At 31.9% G+C, this 25,788-nt stretch overlaps 1 protein-coding gene across 4 annotated transcripts in view; it reads right to left on the bottom strand.

The window, feature by feature from the left end:
- fra (neogenin protein frazzled) overlaps positions 1-25,788 on the bottom strand; it is a 223,663-nt gene that overhangs the window by 109,446 nt on the left and 88,429 nt on the right. For all 4 annotated transcript variants that reach the window (XM_075362193.1, XM_075362192.1, XM_075362195.1 and 1 more), the window contains exons 12-15: positions 24,086-24,295; positions 20,762-20,926; positions 15,043-15,172; positions 12,010-12,168 (exon numbers count right to left, since the gene is read on the bottom strand). In XM_075362193.1, coding sequence (XP_075218308.1) covers positions 12,010-12,168; positions 15,043-15,172; positions 20,762-20,926; positions 24,086-24,295 — 664 coding nt within the window. The remainder of the gene's footprint in view (positions 1-12,009; positions 12,169-15,042; positions 15,173-20,761; positions 20,927-24,085; positions 24,296-25,788) is intronic.

The following is a 25,788-nucleotide window of genomic DNA, read 5'->3' as shown; positions in this document are numbered from 1 at the left end:
TGTACATCATTTTTAAACATAGTCCCCTTGCATTTCAATGCACTTGGTCCATCATTGCACAAGCTTCTTGAAGTCCTCATAAAAGAAGGTTTTTGGTTGAGCTGCGAGCCAGGAATGCACCACTTTCACTGTTTCATCCAACGTAAATCGACGGCTTAATGCCTCGTTGTGTGGACCAAACAAGTGGTAGTGAGAAGGGGCAAGATCAGGACTATACGGAGGATGAGCCAGTACTTCAAAGTTGAGTTTCTGGAGCATTTCAACAGTATGTGGACGGGCATTGTCGTGCAACAACACAACACCTTTCGACAGCAGTCCTTGGTGTTTAGTTTGAATTGCAGGCTTCAGCTTGGCAGTAAGCATCTCACTGTAACACGCACCGTTTATTGTTGTGCCCCTTTCCTCATAATGTTCCAGTACTGGGCCTTGTGAGTCCCAAAAAACCGTAAGCATCAGATTTCCTGCAGATGGGTGGGTCTTGAACTTTTTTTTGCACGGAGAATTTGGATGTTTCCATTCCATATTCTGCCGTTTACTCTTCGGCTTGTAATGATGGATCCATGTTTCATCACAACTGATGATTCTGTCTAAGAAGATGTCCTGTTCATTACAATAGCGATCCAAATATCCAAATGTTTTTGGCAGATGTCTAAGCGTGTTTGTTTATATGACTGTGTGAGTTGTTTTGGGACTCATCTTGCACAGACTTTATGAAACCCAAGTCTGTTGTGGATGATTTCGTAGACAGAACCGTGACTAATTTGCAGACTATGTGCCACTTCATCAATAGTTACTTGTCTGTCTAAGAAAACCATGTAATGTGCACGCTCAATGTTTCCCTCATTTGTGGCAGTAAATGGTTGTCCGGCTCCTTCGTCGTGTGTAACAATTGTGCGACCATTTTTGAATTTTTCAATCCATTCGTAGACACTCCATTGCGATAACACACTGTTACCATACTGTACTGAAAGTCTTCGATGAATTTCAGCCCCTAATACACCTTCTGACCACAAAAAACAGATCACTGAACGTTGCTCTTCTTTGGTGCAAACAGAAAGCTGAGCAGCCATGGTTAACGGCAAGGCAGCAATAATGGAACTAACCTAGCAGCATCAAACCTGCACAGGCATAACAACAATTAAACCACGCAGGTGTCATCTACGCAACACGACAGTACTACCAACATAACAAAAATATAACTAAATTGTGGATAATAATTGAATTACCCTTGTAAATAGCCTCAGGCAAATCCTGAATTAATGTACAAAAGTCGTCGGCTAGTATGTTAGTATTCTACTTCCCTTTATAGCAGCTTTCCATCACCAAAATGTCTTGGTGGAAACGTTCACCTTGTTCGTCACTTACGTCTCCGAGGTTGGCCGAGAAAAAATCCAGATGTGAGTGGAGGAAATTTATTTTCAAAGACTTATTACATCCCATAGCTCTGTATGAAGTAAGAAGTTGATTAACAATATTGTGGTAATTGTCGGATTTTTGTTTGCCGAGAAACGTTTTGCAAACGTCTTTAAATGAAGCCCAAGCTACACTTTCTACATTATTAAACACTAAGTTTAATAGATCAACTCTCAGAACTGGAATAATTTCACTGTGAGGTACAGACCTGATTGCGGATTGCAATGAAGGATATTTTACAACACGTTTAGATTTTTTAGAAATTCCAGACGCACTTATTAAACAAAAGTAACAATTGGTTACATGATCCTTTAGTTCATGCCAAGACAAGGTTTTAACATTATCAAGTAGATAACGCTGACAAGAATGAGTAATACATATCCAAGCTACAGTACTACACAAACTTTAAACATTTCTAAGATGACTCATTGATTGATGTTACAAATATCTAGGATGTATGTGAGTATGGAAGACCATACAATTCAGTTGATTCAGAAGTTTTAGGATGGTGAGAATGAGGCATCTTTAGTTGGAAAATATAGTGTAAAGTATATACTAAAAAAAAAATCCCCAAAAGATTGTTTTCAACTAAATGCAATCTCAATCTGTCAAGGCTGTTCTGTACCACCATTTTGTAATAGCTTTACTTTAACCATACTGCATGCTGTATATTAATTTCTTTTATTTCTTTTCTTACTGTATCCCATTTTAATTTTTATTCAGTATTCTTCTCTAAGTTCTCCTTTACACAACATGTCATAAATAAGTCTTCATAAAAATAATCCATATTTTACAATGGTGTTTCAATTATAGCATACTTACACAATTATACTGTTCATTAAGAATTTACCAGGTAGATAACTATTTTATAATGGTTAGCTGTGTCATTCAAAAGAGTAATATTGTACAATTATAATGCCAGAAATTTCTTTCTTTCTGTATTTTATTAGTATTTTATAGAACTACAATTTTCCTTTCCATTAAAAAAAAAATATTCAAAATATATATTTATGTTATGCAAGTCAATACTGTTGTTCTAATGAAAACGAGATAAACTGTTTTAAACAACGTCAAGTCACACTTTATCTTAGTCCAATTAAATAAATGTTAAAATAATTCTTTAAAATTGTTTCCCAATTCAATATGATCTACATCATACATTTTAGTTCTGATCAAAATAAACAATTAATTTAATTATAAACATATTTCTGAAAATTGATACAAGTAAAAAGAAACGCTATGTTGTGCTGAACTGTGAACTTATTCAGAAATTCAATTGTGTCTGAAAACTTACTTATAAAATTAAATTTTTATGGGTAAAAACCAGGAATTATACTTTATTAAATCTCAATTAGAAGACTGACAACTATTTGTTAGCATAAATAATGAAGTGTCACATCATGCAGTCAATTTTTTAGCATCCAATAATTCAGCCCGTCTGCACTGTCAACTTGTTTTGTATGGTGATACTACTTTGTTATTACATGTAGATTTTAAAAATTTATTACAAACAATGTCTCAGCAATTCAGCCTAACAACAGCATGTATTAATTTCACTTTAAACTAAACAAATATAAAACAGAGAAAAAATCTTAAGTCTAAGAGGCACTACTAGTGATTAAAGGAAAAATGTAAAACCACTACTTAGATTTCACATCGATGTACTGATGGAGAATTTGGATCACCAATGAGTTACTGACCTCCACAGTAGATTGGCAAGGCCTTTAATCTCAAGGTTCTGAGCTACAATAAACACTACAAGTATCTTTTTTTCACACACAAGCCTTAATCTTACATAGTGAATTATTTATTAACTGCATAAAAGTATGTACCACATCGATCAGGACAACTTACATTATTATGAAGAGATTAGGATTTCTGAGGATCATCTGTGAATTACACAGTTTGCATTATTTCAAAGCCACTTTAATAATAGAATTCATCGCCGGTGTCATTCAGCTAATTTAAGGGATGATGTTCTCAGGACGGTTTGTTGAGCATTGAATCTCAACCTTTGTGATTTTATACACATACAAGACTTATTTATATTACAACCCTTAATTATAATTACTACTCTGATCAGATTCTTAATATATATTAGTGTAAAATATCTTCTTGATCTTCCTAGATATACAACTAATTAAGTCCAAAATATATTTTGTTAATAACGTTAATACATACAAGAAATTTTTATTCTGTAAAGGATGTTTTTGCTCCTCTGAATATACTTCATAGACTGGCTGATAAATACGTTTGTTGGAGGCATTAGTAAATAGTAAATATGAAAATAAATTTGAAATCTGTTATGGGAAAATTTTATATGTATTTCAATTGTCAAACTAACAGATCATTTAAAAATGGATTTGTATTTAGTCATTTTTTTTATACTTTGTTTATTAATGTCTTTCTTATAACTATTTTAGTACACTGCTTCAATTATTACTGTTAGTAACCCACTAGCTTACTGATAATATTTAACAAAAATAAAATAAAAAAGTTAATTTTAATTTAAATTATGATAATTAATTAAATGAAATTTTAGCTCTACAATTCTTTAATTTGAAATGTACTTAGCGCATCAAACTTCTACACAAGATTTATGTTTAAAGAAAGCACCACAGTAAGTATTATGGTAATTATTGCAAAGGCTTTTTCTAAATTCAAATACCCTTTATTATAATCAGTAAGTATGCTAAATTGTAGTAATTACTAAGGTAATTATAATTTAATGGATAATCAAATTAATGGATTATTATGGCACTCCCATTGCTGAGTTGAAGTAATATACTTATTGTTTCTCGACAGAAAGGGATAAATTAATTTGTTGCTTTATACTATATGTACCAGCCTTTGTTATCATTGTAATGCTTGTAAAGAACCTCAAGTGTAAGAAGAACTGGCAAAATACTTTCTTTAAGAGTAATGATGTTCATTTACAATCAATCCCCGTGGTGAACAGTGTGAGGTGTTACTTGTAGGGGAGTTAATAAATCTACTTCTGTGGGCAAGGTATGCCAATACACAATAGCATATTAAGTCCAGGCAGAGAGACTACTTTCGTAGTCAGTGGGGCATGAGATCTTGTTATTTTTGAAAATGGCTATGTAATTTTTGGGAGAGTATTGTGCTTCATGCCACGTCAGCTATAACTATATGGTTATGGCTGGCATATATATACCATATAGATTAATTTATTTAGGTTGAACTTTTTATAGTCCATTTTTTTCCTCTGTACATAAATATCTATAAATGCAATATAATATTCTTTTAGCCTCCGCAAAATACAGAATTAGAGAAACACTCTTACCTTTTAATTTTTTTACTTCATCAAAACGCTTTCAGACCTAAGCCCATCCTCAGTGATATCTTTTATAAATTCTTAAACTTACAATTTACACAATAACTATTAGCTTTTCATATTTTGTAAAAACTGTTTACTTAAAATTAAATAAATTAAACAAATTTTTAAAAAATAAAAAATAAATTTAGAACAAATATTTGTTGTCAAGAATGAAAAAGAATGAATATGATAAATTAATAGTTACTGAAATTCTTTTTCATTCTTGACTTAACAAATATTGTTCTAAATTTATTTTAAATTTTTTAAATTTATTTTATTTTAAATAAACAATTTTTACAAAATATAAAAAGCTAGTACAATTATTGTATAAATTATAAACAGTTCAAAAATTTACAAAAGATATCACTGAGGATGGGCTGAGGCCTGAAAGCATTTTGATGAAGTAGAAAAATTAAAGGTACAAGTGTTTCTCTAATTCTGTGCTTTGCAGAGGCTGAAAGAATATGATGTTGTATATACCATATATATATGCATTAGTATTATGGTATAAATGGAATAAATCAAATGTTTCCATTTTGTTTAAAGAGATAATTATTTATTTAGTAAGCTATATTGTTAAGGGTAAGAGTAATTAAATATATATTAGTTAAGGGAAGAAGGGAAAAATGGAAAGAAATGAAGATGGGAATAGGGAAGGGGTGAAGAGGGAAAAAGGGAAAGATTAAATTTTGTGATGTTCTTTAATGTTCAGTTTTTAATGTATTATCAAATTTTCATTTGTGTTTATTTAATAAATACAGAGTGATTCAAAGAAACAGGAAATTTTGAAAGTTGTGTTGGTAGCCATGGGCGATTGGTACCACTTGATAAGTGGCGCCAGCCTCTCTAACCTAACCTGCCATTTAGTTGTCATGGATCCTTGGAGTGGTGTGCAACGTGCATTTGCTATCAAAGCGTTTTACAAAAACAATGACAAAGTGGAGTGAGCACGTAGAGAATTTCACCGTCATTTTAATCTGGGACGGCACGACCGTGTTCCATCAGCACATGCAATTAAAACATGGATATCTAATTTTGAGAAAAATGGTCCGGCAATGAAAAAGAAACCTCCAGGCCATGAGCGAACCGTCTGTACACCACAGAATGTTCAAGCTTTGCAAGATGTTGCCACATGAAGTCCACATCGGTCAATCCGTCATCTCTCAGCATCTTTACAACTGCATAGTTCAAGTGTTCGAAGAATGTTAGTGAAGGACTTGCAATACCATCCATTCAAGTTGCAGATCGTCCAGGAACTGAAACCGAACGATACAGTTGTGCGAGCACAATTCTGTAATGTAATGCTTCAGAAGATAAATGATAACGAATGGTTTGTTCACAAACTGTGGATGTCAGACGAAGCACATTTCCGCCTCAGTGGATTTGTTAACAAGCAAAATTTCAGATACTGGGCACAAGAAAATCCTAAGCAGCTACACCAGCGTCCGTTGCACAGCCAGAAAGTGACCGTGTGGTGTGCTATGTCATCTTACGGTGTTATAGGCCCTTATTTTTTTGAGGATGACAACGGTCTTGCGATTACAGTGAAGTCGGCTCGTTACGTAGTCATGCTTGAAACCTTTGTTGTGGAACAACAAAAGAGATTTTCACCAATCCTTAACACAGCCTGGTTTCAACAAGATGGAGCAACGTCACATACTGCACGAATATTGATGGCAGCTGTACGCCGATTGTTTGGACGTGTCATTTCACAAAATGGTGACATTAGATGGCCTCCCAGATCGCCTTATCTCTCAGCTTGCTATTACTTTTTGTGGGGTCACCTTAAAAGCAAAGTGTTCTACAGTAGACCTGCTACAACGGAAGAACTGAAGGCAAATATCCAAGAAGCAATTGCAGAAATTCCACTTTAGATGTTATGTCAAACCGTGAACAATTTAACGAAGAGACTTCGTGAGTGTTCACGTAGAAGAGGAGGTCAGCTGGAAGATGTCATCTTTAAAAAATAAACTAAAATGTATGTATCCTAAAATGGCAACATTTGTACAATTATACAAAATAAAATTCATTTTCTAAAAAAAATTTTTCATTAACGTTATTTAATTTTTTTAATTTCCCGTTTCTTTGAATCACCCTGTGTATATATACTCAAATCTAGCAACAGCAAAGCATTGCCAGGTCTTCTATATATATAAGTATATAAAAATGAATGTCTGTTTGTTTGTGCCATATGCATTCCTATACAATTCACCCAATTGTGATGAAACTTTGGTGAGTTGTTGTGCACATGACTTCGATGGTTTCTGAATTAGTTTGGACCCGCTATATGGCACTGGGGTCGAGATATTTTAGAACATTGTATCTATGGTCCAATTTGGCTCATATTCAGAATATATATTAGTTATGTGAAAAGAAATATTTTTGGAGACATAAACTGAAATAAACAAAAACTGATAATTGAAAATGTATAATGTAATATGAAGAATATTTCATAACTGCATGCTAAAATAAAGTCACAATTTTTCAGAAAAATTTTTTTAATTTCCAAACATAATGTAAAATCTACACATTTAGTCCAAGAATGCTCAAGGTTATCAATCCTATCATCATATAGTGTTCAATTTAAAAGAGGCCTGATCACTCAGTAGTCTACACTAAATGCATATTTTTGTTAAAATACATACACTGGTGTGAGATGGGTAAAATAATGTGGAAGATGTTAGCATGACTGAAGCTGGAGTGGGAAGGGCTGTTTATTGCCAGCAAATCTGAATATTGCCAGTCTGTGTTCAGCACTGGCTTTTGAACAACGTTGCATAATCATGTCTTTTTGTTGTTTGTTAAAATGTGGTTAACTGTTGAGGAGCATGTATTCATGATGGAAACTTATTTAGAAACAAAATCTCATGTTGTGTGTCAGCAAACGTTCACGGAAAGATCTGAAAATTTGAAGCACAAGCGAAAAGTGTTGTTCAGAAGTCAGTTAAAAAATTTTGTGAAACAGGCTAGGTGTTAGGTCAGAAACGTGCCCGACACAGGTCAATTTTAATGATGCATGTAGTACAGGACGTTAAAGTGACAGTTACCAGATCTCTTCAAAAATCTTTGCAGAGACTAAGTTGGGAAAAGAACATTTCACTAGATTCAGCCTACACTGCAGTGAGGAGAATGCTGAAATGTTATCTGTATCGAATGCAGGTTTTCAATGAGCTAACTAAAGCTGATTAAAAGGGCTCACTACTATCAATGGTTCAAGAAATTCATTAGAGGCAACATTGGCATTTTAAATCAAGTGTTTTTCACATATGAAGCGTGGCTTCACCTTGCTGGGTATGTTAGTTAATTACTGGACCTGGGGTACTGAAAGCCCGCACATCTTTGAATCGCCCATACATCCACAAAAAATAGGTGTAAGATGTGTGGTTTCAAGGCGACAAATAATAGGACTTTTGTTTTTTATAAAAACAACTGTGGATGCTGCCATCTACCAAAAAATTATCCAACCTTACTGCAAGAGGATGAGCATAACTAGAGTTCGGAACAGGACAGAGCACCACTTCCCATACAAATTGCTCTACTATGGAGATGCTACAGGATATTTCATTTCTAAAGAATTGTGCTTGCCAAGATCCCCTGATCTGACTAGTCCAGACTTCTTTTTGTGGGTTTACTTAAAAGAAATTGTTTATAACAGCAAGCCCGACACCCTGCTAGGATTAAAGACAAACATTACCAATGCCATCCAGGAAATGGAAGGGTTCAGCTAACAAGGTTGCCAGGAACATGGTCAAGAAATGCACAGAAATGAATTGACATCATTTTCAACACCTTCGATAAATTATTAAATGTCTGCCAATAAACCTTTATTTATAGACTAGAGAAAGTGATTGGGTATCTTTTAAGTTAGACACCCTGTAGTATGATTTATTCAAGTTCTTCAAACATATAAATATTTCAGTAATAATTTCATAATTTCAAGAAAATCTCTTTCCAGCAAGTCACTTCTTTATATGTGGAAACAAATAATAGTCTGAAGTTGTTGTCTTGCAAGTAAAAGGAGTGTGGAAGAATTTTGTATCATAATCCTAACAATCATCCTGTTGCAATCACAGAAGAGTGGTTTGATAATAAAAAACCTTCTTTTTTTTCAAATGTGGTTGTTTTTTGTTTTTTTCTTCATTTAGATGTTCCAGCAAAGATGCATATTACTGCACCGTTATAATTTTACCCTTCCTCATAAAATCAATAAAGATTATGTCATGAGCAAGCCAAATGACAGCAGCCGTAATCTTTCCTCCTGATGAAATAATTTACACTATTCCTTGGTTTCAGGTTGGTAGTGATCTACCAGTTCTATCAGTGGTGCAAAAATTCCTCTCAGTTACGTTATAGCAGCCCTAAACTATGCTTAGAAATCTTCACTGCTTCACACTTTTGATCAATTTTGAACAAACATGACACCCATCAAGCGGATAGTTTTCATGTATGTAAATACTCATGTAAAATATGATGCACTTTTTCATTTGAGATGTCTACTGTCATAGCAATTTCATATACTTTAAATCTTCTATCCTCCATTGCCACATAATGAAATTAATCAATAGATCTTTCCTGCAGTTGTAATTTCAGCAAGCTGTCAAGAATATTCAGCACCGTCTATGGAAATATGACCACTTGAAAATAACCCAACTGTTTGTAAACTGTTCTAATCAAGACAGCTGACTCGCCATAATATTTATCTGACTTGGTTTTAGTTTACCTTTCAACAAATGTTTTATCATTACATGAAATTCTTTCATCAATTTTTTACAAATCACAATACTTGTTGACTCAACAGAACAGAATTGTGAATGTATCTGACCACAGAGTTCTCCAGCTTGGTATATGTTCCAAATGACTTTTAGGACAATTAAGAAAACCTCAACAGTGTACTATGAGTGCCAGCTCTTGAATCTGCATGGTCTTATAATCACTCCTCATAAATATTTTGTGATTAAAAGATTAGCAAAGAAAGAAAGGAATGGAAAACAGCATCAAACCAGTCTTGTCTGACTGATGACAAAAACTTGTCAAATTTTTTTTCTCTTAGATTGTAGATCTTTATTAATCAAATTAATCCCTATTACGTTCCTAAATATAAATTTAGTATTAATAAAAGCACTTGATTATTTAAAACTATTCCATATTTTGGATATATTCCTGAGGGTAGGATGAACTCAGGAAACTAGTTCGCTTTGCCAAGAAGCAAATGAAAACAGTTAATGTTAGCGTCAAATTCTTCCCTATATTTTATTGTGTTCCTTGAGATCAGGTACTCTGTTAAAAACCCTTAAGTTCTGTCCCACTGGTTTGGTAACTGTCTATAAATTTGAAAGGACTCTAACAAGGCATTAGAAAAGTTGTTTCCACAACTTCTATTCCACACAATATTAAAAAAAAAACTGATGGTTAAGATGGAGTTTCTAAAACCCCATCAATTTCTCTTTTTTTTAATCCCATCTCAGTTTTAGATTTCGTACACATGGTGCAAAATCATAGTATCCTATGAAATCTTATTATAAAAGCTGTAAGATATGATTACTAAACACATACTCAGAAAAAGTCAATTGAGCTGACATTTAATGACAATTATACTGAAGCTAATTACTTATTCTATTGATGTTATAAAATAGTGTTTTTATAGTTCAGTTTTTACTTTCCTTTTGTTTCTTTTAAACAAAAGGCAAGTAACATAAGGCTTTTGCAAGTAACATTAGGCTTTTTAACATAAGCCAAATGGCTGATTTAAAGAAGATTGGTTTACTTGGCATTTCTCCCGCCACCACCCCATTTGGTCGCCATAAAGCATAAGATTGTATGCCTGTGCCACAAACGACTATTGAGTCTTGAAACACTTTAGCGACCAGTGTCTTAACTAGCTCCTAGAGCTAACCTAAAAGTGTGAGTGAAATAAACATGGTACCATACACCACTTGCTTGCATGTCCCACCGCCCACTTGTCATATATCACTAAAATGGATAGGTGCACCCTGTCAACTACTAAAACATATATGACTATCAATAATTAGATTTATCTTGTCAAAGACAGAAATTTGCTGCCATGCCTAGGCCGCTGAATGCCAGCAAGTACCTGTCCACCATTAAAGCGCTTGGAGCCTTAATCTGGCTGGTAGCCAGCCATGTCTCTTGGTTAGCTTCTTACAGCAGTGCGGTATAAGTCTTTTCCCTTAGGTAAACTACTGATGTCAGCTGAACAAAGCAACTGCATTAAGGAACTCCCACATGGTCTGACAATGCGGCTCTCACCACATTGACTTGCTACTTGTGAGTGGCCAATTTTCCCCTGGAATTCTAAGTTCCAGGGTGGCCTGAGTTCTGGCCCCCCAAGAGCTGGGCAGTTGAACATCATGTGTTCGTTCGACTGGACCTCCCTACAGACGCACAGCTCATCAGCTGCCAGGTGGAACCGAAACAAATATTGGTTTAAATTTACATGGTTGGAGAGCACTTGGGCTCCTGTTGCCTTTAAAAACGAAGGAGAGATATCTACCATCCCCCCAGATCCTGTATAAATCTATACAAGGACCTTCCCTTAGCTTGTTGCTGCCATGCTTCCATCATGAGGCTGTAAAGCCTCCTCCACAGGTGGGAGATGGACAACTGTTCAAAATTTATAACCGGTGCATTGAGATCACCGTTCCACTCCGGTACAGGTTCGGCTCGAAACCGCATCCCAAATACCTTGGCCTCCCTGCTGCTTTGCAATTTTCATATGGCTGCCTGAATACTTTCACCATAAAATACTTACTACCACTAAATACTTACTTATACCACTAAATACATACTTTCACCACTAAATCGATTGGAAGAGCCTTTCCCAATACAATGGTAGCTCATAGGAGGTTGTAGGTTGTTTTAAAAACACCAGTGCATACAATTAAGGCTCTGTACTAGGCACTCCTTAAATTTTGAATAAGTGCTCGATTTCATTCCAACCTATGCACCCAAATGGACGCCGCGTAAGAGGTCATGCTTTCGAAGACACCTTGGTACACCATGTACAAATGACGGCCCGACAGCCCGTAAATGGCTGATTTAGATAATGTAACATTTATTAATTTTCCTGATGATACTTCATTATCAGCTGGGGAGCAGACCATATCAGAAAATAATTATTCTCAAGCAGAATCACTTCTAGTATAATTAAAAATAATCCTCTTCATATTAATCTTAAATCAAGTCATGCCACATATATAATTTTTATTCATGCTAATCATTGATTTCGTAATACGTACCTAAAGATTTGATAATAAAGCTACGGTGTTTTCCATCTAGTATCTGAGAATAAGCATCAGGAACACCCTTTCCCCAACCGATAATATATCCTCGTACCATGATATTCTGACCAGCAGGAGGAAGCCAACTCACTGTGAGTGAATCTGTACCAGGACGAACTGTAAGAAACACCATCAACTATTAGTAATGTAGGTTAGAAAAGTGAAAATGTTTTGCAGTTCATTTTAAAACTGCTGATTAAATCACATTAATGCATACATTAATATTAAAATTAATGAACTAACCTAAACAGTATATAACAAGAAGATATTCTGCCTTATTATTTCATTCACTATTTTTTTATGAATGATGTTCTTGAAGATACATCCATCATTAATCCTTCCTTAAATAACAAACTGTATGTCATGTCAACTGGATATCATGATACCGTACAGAAATTAAGAAAAAAATAAAATATATTTTTAAAAGTTATACATATTTAAAACTTAAATCTATTAAAACATTCAGGGAAAAAAATACTAACCATTTCTACTGTTCCAAGGATGTCTTATGAATAAAACGAATGTCACTGTTGAATAGATGTCTTAAGTTAATGGATTGCATAAAATACTTTTACTAAACAGAATTTTCAGAGAAATAATTAATAAATGTCTTAATTGGAGAAAATCTTCAGAACAACAGAAATTGATATGGGAATCACAACAGAAACCAAAAAGAAAGGTAAAGAAACAAAGTATGCAGGTAATTATGCTACTTTTATTCTGGAGTAGGAATATTTCAAGAGCTCTGGGTGCTAGGAAAATGATTAAAAAAGAAAAGGACTTAAATTTTTGACCTAAGAAGTAGAAAATGCAGTGAAACAAAAGAATGGGGAATGTCAGCAAGATAATCATGAAAGAAATAGTGCCAAAAGAATCATTGGAATAGCTCATAATCAGGCACAGGAAAGGTTTATAAGCAGAATAGAAGACGATTTTACTTGAAGTCAAATGCTGACCTATAAAGTACTAAAATCTTTAAATTCATCAGTTAATAAGGTACAGGTGTATTGCATAGAGAAAGAAAGTTGGAAAAGCCTTATAAGAAAATTTGGTTTGAAGGTGATAAAGTCTTTTCTGATATAAGGATTCCACAACCTGAGTTGACAATTGGAAAACTGTTGGTAAAGTAAAAGCAAAAAAGTAACCAGTTTGGATAGTTTAAATACAAACATTTTCAAACATGATGGTTTGTTGTTGCATCTTACGTTGCTAAGTTTTTTTAAAAAGTGTTGGCATTCAGTGCAGATACCAGAAGAGTGGCCGACATCAACAGTACCATTTCTATTTTAAAAAGTGAAAGAAACAATTGCGAAAATGTAGAGGTACAAGTCTCCTTGATTCAGTATACAAGATCTATGGCCAAATATTAAATTAATGCTAGAAGAATGTAGCAGAAAGTTTAATTTCAAAAACAAAAATAATATTGAACAAAGACAAAAGAATTTAACTGTGAATTCATCAAGATTTCAACATAGTACTCAAAAATATTGAAAAGGCTTTCAATGTCTGATTGTTATTTGCCGAAGGAAATCTTAGGGTAAAAAGGATTTCCTTCACATGGTATTAGAATTCTATACAGGATACAAGTACTGTTAGTTTTAAGAGAATCATTAACTACTAACAAAGGTATACAACTCCAACAATTTTTTATTTTATACATAGATAACATTTTTAGATGGTGGAAAGAAGAATTTGATCTAGAATAAGACTAAATGATATGGCAACTGTCTTAATGTAATTTTATGAGCTGATGATATTCAAACACCTGTCCTTTGTTAAGAAAGAAAATGGAATACAATATGTTAGAAAAAAATTATGGCTTTTAAAGTAAAATACCACAAAAGATCAAAGATTAGTTATGACAATATCCTGAGGCTAGTTAGCCAAGTAACTAGGTAGTAAGTAATGTGTCCCATCAAGTTGATTTTGCTCTAATTAAGGAAAGAACCTGTAAATTTTAATTTTATACACAAGATGTTTCATAGAACAAAAAATCATGCACGAAAAGAGACCTAATTAAAATTCTACTAATTAAAGTTTGTTCTAATCTTATTGTATGGGTGTGAAACTCCATTAAAGAAGAAAAAACACGTATGACAGAAATGTATAAATGGCTGAAATGAAGTCTGAGGTCAGTAAAAGATTGCAGTAGACTAGACAGTTTAAGAAATGAAGAAATAAGTGACTAAAATATTTTTTCTCTAACCGACAAAATAACAGAGTACTGAGTAATATGGAATAATCATTTAGGCAGAATGTCATGTACTACCCACCAAGTTGGTCTAATGGTGAAAGCGTCTTCGCAAATCAGCTGATTCCAAAGTCGAGAATTCTAGCATTCAATTCCTAGTAAAGGCAGTTACTTTTATATGGATTTGAATACTAGATCGTGGATACCGGTGTTCTTTGGTGGTTGGGTTTCAATTAAACACACATTTCAGAATTGGTCAACCTGAGACTGTACAAGACTACACTTCACTTACACTGATACATATCATCCTCATTCATCCTCTGAAGTAATGGAGGCTAAACAGGAAAGAAGGAAGAATGTCATGTAGTAGGCTAACGGTTCAAATATTGAGGTATAACCCAAAAATGAAATGAATATTGGAATAGGTAACACCTAATCCTTGATGAGAAGCTGAACAAACCGTTAAGTTCTTTATTATAAGTTTATATATTACTAATAAAATAAATTTAGAGTGATAGCCAGTTACTCATTTCACAAACTTAATCCACAAATGACAAAAATTAAATCAAGGTCAAACAAAATGGAATCATATGAAAAGTTATTTCACAATAAATATTATTATATTTGTCTCGATTAACTTCCATATCAATCTCTCATTCAGTTGAACTATTCTCTGTTCTTCTCAATTCTAAACTACTAGACTTTTAATGTCTTCATAGGGATTATATCTGACATTCTATAAACTATCAATAACAATTTTTTATATCACAACATAACCTCCCAAACAAAAATTTTGGTACCTTTCATAGACTGTGGAGGATCTGGTACGTTGTCTTCATCCAGATCATTTTCATATGTTTCTGCATTTATCCATTCGGTCGCTGGTCCTGTACCATTAACATTCATTGCCCACAATTTAATCTGATACATCTGGTAAATACACCATATAACATTAGTATCATAACCATAGAAATTAATATTAATAATTAAATTTTTCAAATATATTATTTTTATTTCAAACTACTAACTCAAAGGTCATAATAATCATACTGCATATATTATTTAAAAAATGTTTTTTTCTGAAGATGTCATAAAAAATTAAAACTTCTAATGCACTTGTTAAAAAAATTAGTATAACAATGATAGGTGAAGTACAAGGAATATGTCTCACAGAGTATAACAAAAAATCTTATACGACAGTAATTTTTTCCACAATGGTTTATGCTGCGATATATGTGATTTAATCAAGTCAGTTGACGTAAAAAACTAAAATAAAATAAACACCATCTTTAATCGTATAATGTTGCCTTGGTTCAGATTAAATAATTATTTCCAATCAAAAGCTAAAACTAATACCTGCTATTTACAGGTGAACATACTTGCCAATTAACTGGTAATCTGGATTTATTTCCGACTGTAAATATAAAAAGAAAGTGGGAGGAACTATAGGTGACTTTAAGAACTTAAACAAATGCTTAGTCAGTACGTTCTTGTAGCACAATACTCTATCATTATTCCACACATATCATGCACATGTGCACATCCATCCTGGGAGACCCCAGGCCAAACATTCTACTTTTAAAAACAGTTCCAATCAGGGTGATCTGAATAGGCAGATTTTATTTAAATGTGGTAAAACAATGGAAAATTTAAAGCATCACAAAAAATGAATCAAAATTTATAAAAATGTTAAAATTCTTAACTGCAATGAATCAAAAAAAGATCTAAAAGCACTACTGCTCTATTTTAAAAGAATTGTAATAATAAATATTGCAAAAAATACATCAATAAGCAAGAATTAGACCTTATACAATAGTAACATTGTGATGATTAAAACCACAATAATATTTATTAACATCCTTAAATCATTTTTAGTATGATTACAATCAAATTAATAACGAGCCGTAACAAGTGATTTTGTAAGTAATGGTCTATACTAAAATTTATTGAACACAAAAATACAATATTCTTAACCCTATAACACTAAATTGTTTAACAGAAAATGCGAATCACTTTTCTCAAAATTTTTTCAGAAAGAAGTAAAAAAATTTAGATGTTTATCTACTAATGAATGTCTCTCCTGCAATTTTCAACCACACATCTGAACATTTTTTCAGTATGTTTATAGAGGGGTACAAATTTCAAAGTAAACAGTTGACACTTCTATGGCTGAAATGATTTAAATATAATATAAGATGATTTTTTATTTACATTTTATATGTGCTGCGTCATGTAGAAAATACTGTCGCATAGAAAAAATTACATATATTACATTAATATATGTAATTTCTATACATTGTTGGTAAAAGATACTGAACCTATTTTTTTTTTCAAAATTTACTTTTTGACACATCTTTACATAACTAATCACATTCTTTTTAGAGGTATAAAACACTGTCTCCAATAGATAATATTAAGCAATATAGATAGTAAGAAAGGGCACCATGAGCACATGAACCACTGTTATTGCTGCAGTATATCTACATACAAGTAAAGCAGAAAAATAACGGCAATATGTTCTCAAAATTAGTTTTGAAGATAATAGTTTCACAAAAACAGATTTAAGATTTCACAGACATAATCGTGAACTGCCAAATCCTGGATACTATTTCTTAAAAATCCAAATATATTTCAACAGCCAAATACAATAACATTTTACATCTTTTGCCTTTGGAGTGTCATCCATTCTATAAAATCTTACAACATACAAATTATGAAGCAGAATTTCCTGTCAAACAAGACGCATAATTTGTTGCGTAATAAGCCAAAATCTCACCATGATTTGAGGAAAAGTTCTTAAATGTATGATTTTTTATTGTATGCAGCTATACACATTTTTTGTGCAAAAAATAATTATTAATTTTCAAAAAAAGTTTTAAAAACCTTTTTTTATTATTTATTAATATTTTCATAAATTTTGTTTAATATGTTTATTTTAGTGTCTGCATTTTATTATTCCATTTTTTAATTTTCAAGAAATAAGAATGAAGATTTTTAATTGTTAGAATGGATCATGTAAATTTTGAGTTTATAATAACTTTGAAATGTTTTATTGTTATTTTTACAATTGGATTTCATTTGTGTCATGATCTTTGAAACCATTTTTTAATATTTTAGATTTATGCAAGTATTTTTAATAATGTATGTCTGAAGTCTGTTATCTTAAAATACTTATAAAGTTTTTGAAATATTATCAGTATTTTCTTATTAAACTTAAATCTTATTATTATTTTCTGATTTATGTTATTTGTGGTTTGATACGAGAAATAGACAGAATTTTAGTTTTTCTCAAAAAATCTTTATTTATTCATCAATACAGATTATAATTACCTTTAAAAAGTACATCTTTTCAGATATAATACATTTGTGCCAGCGCTTTTTCCAATCTTTGAAGCACCTCTGGAATGCAATTTCCAGTATGGCAACTAGCTCCTTCAGCGATTCTGTGTTATCTCTTCAAAGTTGGCAAAACATCATCTTTCATGGTTATTTTTGGCTTGGGGAATAAGATGAATTCACAGGGGGCCATGTCTGGCAAATACAAAGATTGAGGCATCAACGGTGTTGTTTTTGGCCAGAAATTCACAAACAAGCCATGAAGTGTGAGTAGGTGCATTATTGTGGTGCAATTTCCATAAATTGTTTCACCAAAAATCCAGGCGTTGAAAAAATGTACCAGTTCTATGCCAGTTGCAAGAAGTTCCAGGTTGTAATCCTTATCAACTCTCTGATAGTGATTTGGCGATTGTCCATAATCATTTTCTTCACTTTTTCAACGTTGTCATCAGTTGTTGATGTGCTGGGATGTCATTTCGCTCATCATCTTCATGACTCTTGGAAATGTTTGTACCACTTGCAGTTACTTGTTTTATTCATAGAAAAATCGCCAAAAGCAACATTCAACATCTCCAATACAGTGCTGCACTTTATTCCATTCTTAAAGCAAAATTAAATGCAATTTTTTTTTCCATTTTTCAACAAGTTAAAAATCGACGACCATATCGAAACATGTGTAGCCTTTTCAGCCAACAATAAACTAAACATCCAATATGGCTACCGATATAAACATACGTTAGAGACAAGAAATGTACTGACAAAACAAAAAAAAAAAATTGTGACAATTGGACTTATACAGCCTGTGAAATCAGACCAACCCACCAAGTTGATCTAGTGGTGAATGCGTTTTCCCAAATCAGCTGATTTGAAAGTCGAGAGTTCCAGCATTCAAGTCCTAGTAAAGGCAGTTAGTTACTTTTATACGGATTTGAATACTAGATAATGGATATCGGAGTTCTTTGGTGGTTGGGTTTCAATTAACCACACATTTCAGGAATGGTCTAACTGAGACTGTACAAGACTACACTTCATTTACACTCATACATATCATCCTCATTTATCCTCTGAAGTAATACCTGAACGGTAATTCCCGGAGGCTAAACAGGATAAAAAGAAGCCTGTGAAATCTAAAAATTCTGCATATTTTTTTATCAAAACTTGTATACTTTAATTATTACTTTTAATTAAAATTAATATGATTTTATTATTTTTACATAAATGCCGTATATTTTTAATTTAGGAAAACTGTCTAAACCTTTTCAACATTTTTATATATATTTTTTTAATAATAGAATATTTTTTTGGTTTTATTTTATAACATTTGCTAAGGATTGTTTGTACATTTTTTTAAAATTGTATTTGGATATGCTTCATGTGAAATTGTTGAATTGAACAGACTAATATTACAATATTTAGTTTTTTATTATTTTATCAAGAATTTTCTTTGTCAAACTGCACTTTTTTAATGGCCAATATGCCCTTATTGACAAATAAACAAATTATAAGCATATTATTTAATATATGCTATGTCTTAAGGACATAGTTAATCTTTTAATTTTTATAACAGAAGTAAAAGGCACCAACAACCAAGACCATTATTTCAAAAACTAAAACAAAAATTAAAATGAGAACTGGGTGATAAAGAGGCTTAAAATATTACTATGCAAAACAAGTTTTTTAAGTCTTCACTAAAAAAATGTACTAAATAAACAAATAAAGAAGAAACATTCAATTAGCTCAATATCATGAATAAAATATATTCATTTAATGGCCAATATACCCTTCTTGACATACAAGCACATTATAAGTATATTATTTTATGCTTTGCCTTAAGGAAATAGTTAATTTTTTAATTTCTATAACAAACATAAAAGGCAACAACCAAATCCATTATTTGAAAAATTATAAAAATCCTTATATCGATATACAATCTTATATCTTACAATTTTCCTGTGAATTATTTTTAGAAGTTTTATACATGTTTCTATGAAGAAAACATATCATAAACGATTTAATAAAACTGAAACCGAATTACAATAACTTGATTTTTTCATGACATGTACCATTATTATAATAAATTTATTCAAATAAGAAAAGATTTGTGATTTTCTGCCACTGAAATTATATTTTCAGTCAGTCAATTGCTAATGAAAAATAACTAGTAAAATTAATAAATTACATAATATATCTAAAACAAATATTATTAAAACATATACATTAATACACTTTGAAATTATTCAATATCCATTTGATGACAATTTTTAAATTTAAATTTTATTAATTAAAATCATTCTTAAATACTATACTACAATGCTTTTTATACTTATATAGTCTTAGTCTGAAAAAATTGTACGGTAGAAGGGTGCAGTTAAAAAAAAAATTCTTTAAAATGTACTAGAATATAATTAATACAAATTACAACACATAAAGGGGCTCCAAAGTAAATAATGCCATTTCTCATTCTACATCCCCCAAAATTATGAGAAAATTCATAAATTCAATATGTGTACACGCACATTTTTGATACACGCAGTACTTTTACAATAAGAAGGTTCTTGAGTGAAAAAAAACAACGTATCTTTTTGGCACATCTTGAAATTCACAAAAACATTAATCAAATCAAGATGCACCACTACATGAGGGAGACATAGCATTCAAAAATGTATTTTTTTTCTTTAAAAGAGTAAACTAGGGGAAAGAATTGTAATATTCCACTGTCTATGTTTTCTGGTGAATGGAGATATAAAACTACATACTGTCAGAGTCAGGGAAGTACAGCCACTAAAACATTATATATTATAAGAAGGCTCAGAGTGAACAAATGAAAATGAAAATAAAAGTTGAAAAATTGATACCAAACTGACCAGTAATCGCTAACTAGATTAATTGATTAACTAAATGACACTGAAATAAATAAAATAGCAACAATAAGACAACTAAGAAAGTGACCAAATAAGTTACTCGTTTTCTGGGTGAATGGTAGGAAAATTATAATCTAAATTTCAGAATACAAACAATCTACACTGAATAAATGAAAAATGAAATTATCAAACGATGTGATTTTGAAATAAAACTAATAGAATAAAAGAGGTTGCTCATGTAATTTATATTAAACTTGAAAAATTAAACTTTATATTAAACTTTTATACTGTATTGAAATAAATAATAAAATTTTTTAATTACCGAGTTTCTTTCGAGTCCTGTCAATAAATACAATCTCCTATCACCAGCTGTAGTAACTGTTACTGGTCGTGATCTTCTTTCTTTTTTCTTGTATTTTAATTTATATCCAGTGATTACTCCATTCTGGCCATCTTTGGGTGGTGGTTCCCACCTCACAATTAAACTCTACAAAACATTACATACAAATAAACTAAATGCAATATGCAGACAAAGAAAAAAGTGATTTAACTATATACAGCCTGTCCACCAAAAAAGAACACTATTTTAGGAGGTGATTCTGAAAATAAAAATAATAAGTTATAGAAACATAGAGCAAGAATTGCTTTGCTTTCAAGTTACAGCTGCCAAAAGATTTCACCATAATTTTTGCACTGTAGGTAATGTAATGCAGTACTAAACTCTTTTGGAAACTAATTATAGTAAAAAATTAGCATACTTACATTGTTGTTTGATCTGAAAATAACTCATAAAGCGTACCACTAATATTTTCTGCAAAATGTCATATAACAGTCAAAAGGTTTGAGTCAAAAAACACTAATTTTAGATTTGGTGTAAAATAACTTTATTAAATTGTTGATTAATAAATAAAACTTCAAAACAATTTTGTTGAGAATTTAAAGGAGAAAATAAATGTAAACTAAGTCAATAAAAAACAAATACTAGTTTAAGGGATCTAATTAAGAAACTTTTAGTAATTTCTTTAGCAAAGAAATAGAAAAAATTCATGAGTGTTTTTCTATCTCTGAAACTGAAAAATTAAACTATCGGTTAAACAATTCAAAATTTAAATATTCCACACTGTACCTAAACCACCAACATTATTTTTTCAAACAATTTTAATTCAGTGAATAGGATAATTGTGAAATTATTTACTGTTTTTTTATTAAATGTAAAATTACGTTTTACTGAATAATGTTGTAAATAGTGATAGTAGTTCTTAAATAACTAGCATTTCAGAAAATATAAATACAAGGACACTAACTGGCACATTTATATGCAAAACTATCAGAATGTATGTGTGTTTGTATTTTATATGAAAATATATATACTGATGTTGACACAAAACTCCTAAATTATTATGTTGATCTTAATGATTCATACATTAATGTTTTAACTGAAATTTAAGAATGTTTTAGGCATAAATTTGTCCAGGTAACTCCATTATCAGGCGAGTAAAGTTTAAACAGACATGTCTCATTTTACAGTATACTTTTCTGTATAGTAATATCAGGCTTGTCAGCTTCTTACAAAATCTACCACCCCTCATATGAAACCTATGAAAAACTGGTTTTATGTATTTCAAAATTTATTAAATATTCTACATTAAAATATTACCTTTTCATCCTTAAGTTTTTGCTATACATTTTACTATCTACTACTTTTATCACTACCTTCCCTCGCAGCAAAATCATCTACATTTTGTTCAACATTTTTTCACATCTTATACTAAATTATTAATCACAGGTAATAATGTTTTAATAACCTAATCCAAAGAAAATTTAGTTCATAAAAAATGAGCTCTTATCTAAAAATGAGATATATTATCTAATTATAAAATTTTAAATTGTAATGGGCAAAATCTAAAATTCTAATAAGATTTATAATTAATTAATAAGATTCAGGTAAGCCATAAAATTTTTATGAAGTAATAATACCATACACCAGTACTGGACAAAACAGTCCAACTGCTATTTTCAGTAGAAAAAGTATACACGAGGGTAAATCAAATATAAATGGGATTTTATTTTTTTTTAAATTTATTTATTGAAAAATAAAAGGCAAATATATTTTATTTTTCTACAGTTTCATACTTCAGAAATACATTTTTTTTTTCCCAGTGAGAAGGAAGGTTTTTCATTGCAGCATCGTAGAATGAGGCTAGTTGCGTCAGGAGCCAACTGCGCATGAATCTCTCCACACCCTCATCAACTTTAAATAATTGCTCTCCTAGAGCTTCTTTAAGGGGCCCAAACAAATGAAAATTGCAGGGTGATAGGTCCAGGCTGAAGGGAGGATGATCAAGTTGATTCCACTGCATTTCTTCTAGTTTTGAGACTGTTAGAGCTGCAGTATGGGGTCTAGCGTTGTCATGGAGGAGGATGACCTCTCAAATGGGATGTTCTCATATTTTGCGGTGATATGCAGCCCTCACCTAGTTCAAAAGCTCGCAGTAGTAAGCAGTATTGATTGTGTGTCACTTATGCAAAAAATCAATGAGCAAAATGCCTCACCGGTAAAAAAAAACCGGTTGAAAAAACCTTGCCAGCTGACAGTCGAGTCTTGGCTTTCACTGGGGCTGCCTCTCCTTTCCTCCAACACTCCATGTTGGCTTGTTTTGACTGGGAAGTATAGTGGTACACCCAGTTTCATCGCAGGTGATGATTTGACTTAAAAATGCATCATCTTCTTTCACAAACCTTGATGTAAGTTTCTGACAGACCTCCAAATGTCTCAACTTCGGATCTGTAGTCAAAAGACAAGGGACCCATCTGGCACACACTTTACGGAACTGCAGGTCGTTTGTGATGATTGTTTGACACTCCTTGACAGCGCCCATAACTTATTTTGAATTGTTCTGCAATTTCAGATACTCTCACCCATCAATCATCTTCAAGAATGTCTCGAATCATGCGAATGTTTTCATTTGTAATGCTGGTCCCAGAATGATGATCGTGTTCCTGATTTTCAATTCGTTCTAATCCTTTCTTGAACTCTTTATCCAGGCAAACACATGAGTCCTTGACAATGTTTGGTCCCTGAACTGTGCAGTCAATTTCCAGAAAATTTCCGTTTCTTGAACTCCTTCACAAGCAAGAAACTTTTGGAGGAGTGGATGAACCTGTTGGTCCGACATTGTGAGTGTTACTGATGAATCGGTTGGGAATATGGAATGGCCGACTCTCCCCATTCCCCCAAGCATACAGAAGTTGGGCCCAGTCCTACTAACCATAGACACTCAGGAACAAAAATCCCATTTATATTTGATTTACCCTCATATATTAATTCCATTCAGATCATTTTATCGTTTCAAAGTAAATCATGATGTACCAAACACACTTTCAAAGACTTCAAAGGCACTGAAACTACATACATTTTTTTAATCAAAATCATGTATTTTCAAAAAGAGTACTTTAATGAAAATGTAACTTTGTCGCTGAAATTAAGGAAAACTGAAAAGTTTTTAAAAATTCTTTTAACCATCAAACATTTCTGAAATCAGAAAAATGGATGACCAAAAATACCGCTCTAACCAACAGGTTACTTCATACATGCATGAATTCACTAAAACTCATCATTTTAAGTAAACCAGGTATTATGAATTACATTTGAACTGTCGGCTTCTACAGTAACATTCTGTGGTGACTTTGTAGGTAAATCAGGCAGGGTTCGAACAGATATATCATCAGACTGGCTTCCTTGACCATTCTCATTAAAAGCTTCAGCCCATATGTTGTACTCCGTAAACTTATTAAGACGTGTCAATGTATAGCTGCATTCTGATGTTACAACATGATGTTGTTCATTTGAATCTGCCTGAAAAATAACAAACACAAACATATTAAATTAACATATTAGGATTATCTAAATGCAACCTGAACTTTTATGGGGTCAAAATATTGACATACAATACTATGCTAGGCTTTGAGAAGAAATCAATAGGTAAATGGTTCATTCACCTTTTTCCCCCTATTAAGCTTCAGTATTCTTAAAACCATTGTAGATATGAAACATACACTATTAACAGCCTTTATCTGAATTTTTTTATTGATTGTATTTCATTAGATTAATAGAAAAACAAATGACATTCACTACATTATATGGCAAATGCAATAATGTGGAAGGTTTTGCTAAAGCTGAAAGTTAATCTGGCAACATCAAACCCAATTCAAATCTAGAAGAGAAACCTTGACAAAACCTAACAACAAGCAAAATATAAATTGATCAGGTGAATGGTTACAGACAAGTAAAAAGATGCATTCTTAGCAGTCAGGTAAATTATTTTTAGCTAACCAAACAAACTAGCAATTAACTGATATAAAGACCATTTTACATAAGGCTGAAGGCATCAAATGATCAGTGTAACTTATAAAAGTACTGCAAAAGCCAATTGCAAATTTTGCCAATTATTTATGATCGCATAAAAATATTATCATATGACATAATTAGAGCACAAATTTGGGAAAAATCTTTCAGTAGCCATGGAAGAAATTAAATCATACCTGAACTATGATTATAAGAAATTTCTTTCTTTAATTCATCCTGCAAAAAACTGAATGAAGTAAGTTCCCTCTGTATATTTTCTAAAGATAACTTATTATTTATTAACTTGTTATATACCTTATTAAGAGGGGGGGAGTTAAATATTATCATTTGTTTCTTGATCACTGTACCTGTATGATTTATTTCCAATCATCGTTTATTTTATGGAAACCTTAAATTTTTTTTTTAAACCCTAAACCTAAAAATAAAATTTTAAAACTCATCACAGTACAAGTAGAATATTTCTTATTGTGATTTATGAATATACAAAGTATGAAATAATAGATTCATCATAAATGTGTCCTCGATAAGTAAAATATATAAAACAATTTATAAAAATATATAAATAGAGACAGATGAAATTTTTATTTCTGTAGAATAATGCAAATAGCGTTTTAAATATATTTTTAAACCAGTGCCTCATTGTAAACTACATTTTTGGTTCTTCTGTTATCACAGGAAATAAAGAACTCACTCCTCTTGCTTACTCGAGCGCATACCAGACATAACTGCCCACAAGAAAAGCAAGCAGCTCGTAAATCTACACCAGCTGTACATAAAGTTTGACCTTGTAACTTATTGATGGTCACTGCAAAACATATATTAACTGGAAACTGGAGTCTTTTAAATTGAAACGGAAAGTTATAGACACAATGAGTCCAAAAATGTTTTCAACCAACTCTGCCACTGAAGAAACTGAACAACATAATGATGGCAACAGAAGGGTGGAACAAGTAATGTGGTGCACTGTCTAATTTGCAGGCCTG

The sequence above is a fragment of the Lycorma delicatula genome, chromosome 4 (assembly GCF_047948215.1).
Source record: "Lycorma delicatula isolate Av1 chromosome 4, ASM4794821v1, whole genome shotgun sequence".
NCBI classification, from domain to species: Eukaryota; Metazoa; Arthropoda; class Insecta; order Hemiptera; family Fulgoridae; genus Lycorma; species Lycorma delicatula.
The sequence above is the reverse complement of the archived record's forward strand: the minus strand, read 5'-3'. Positions and strand labels throughout refer to the sequence as shown.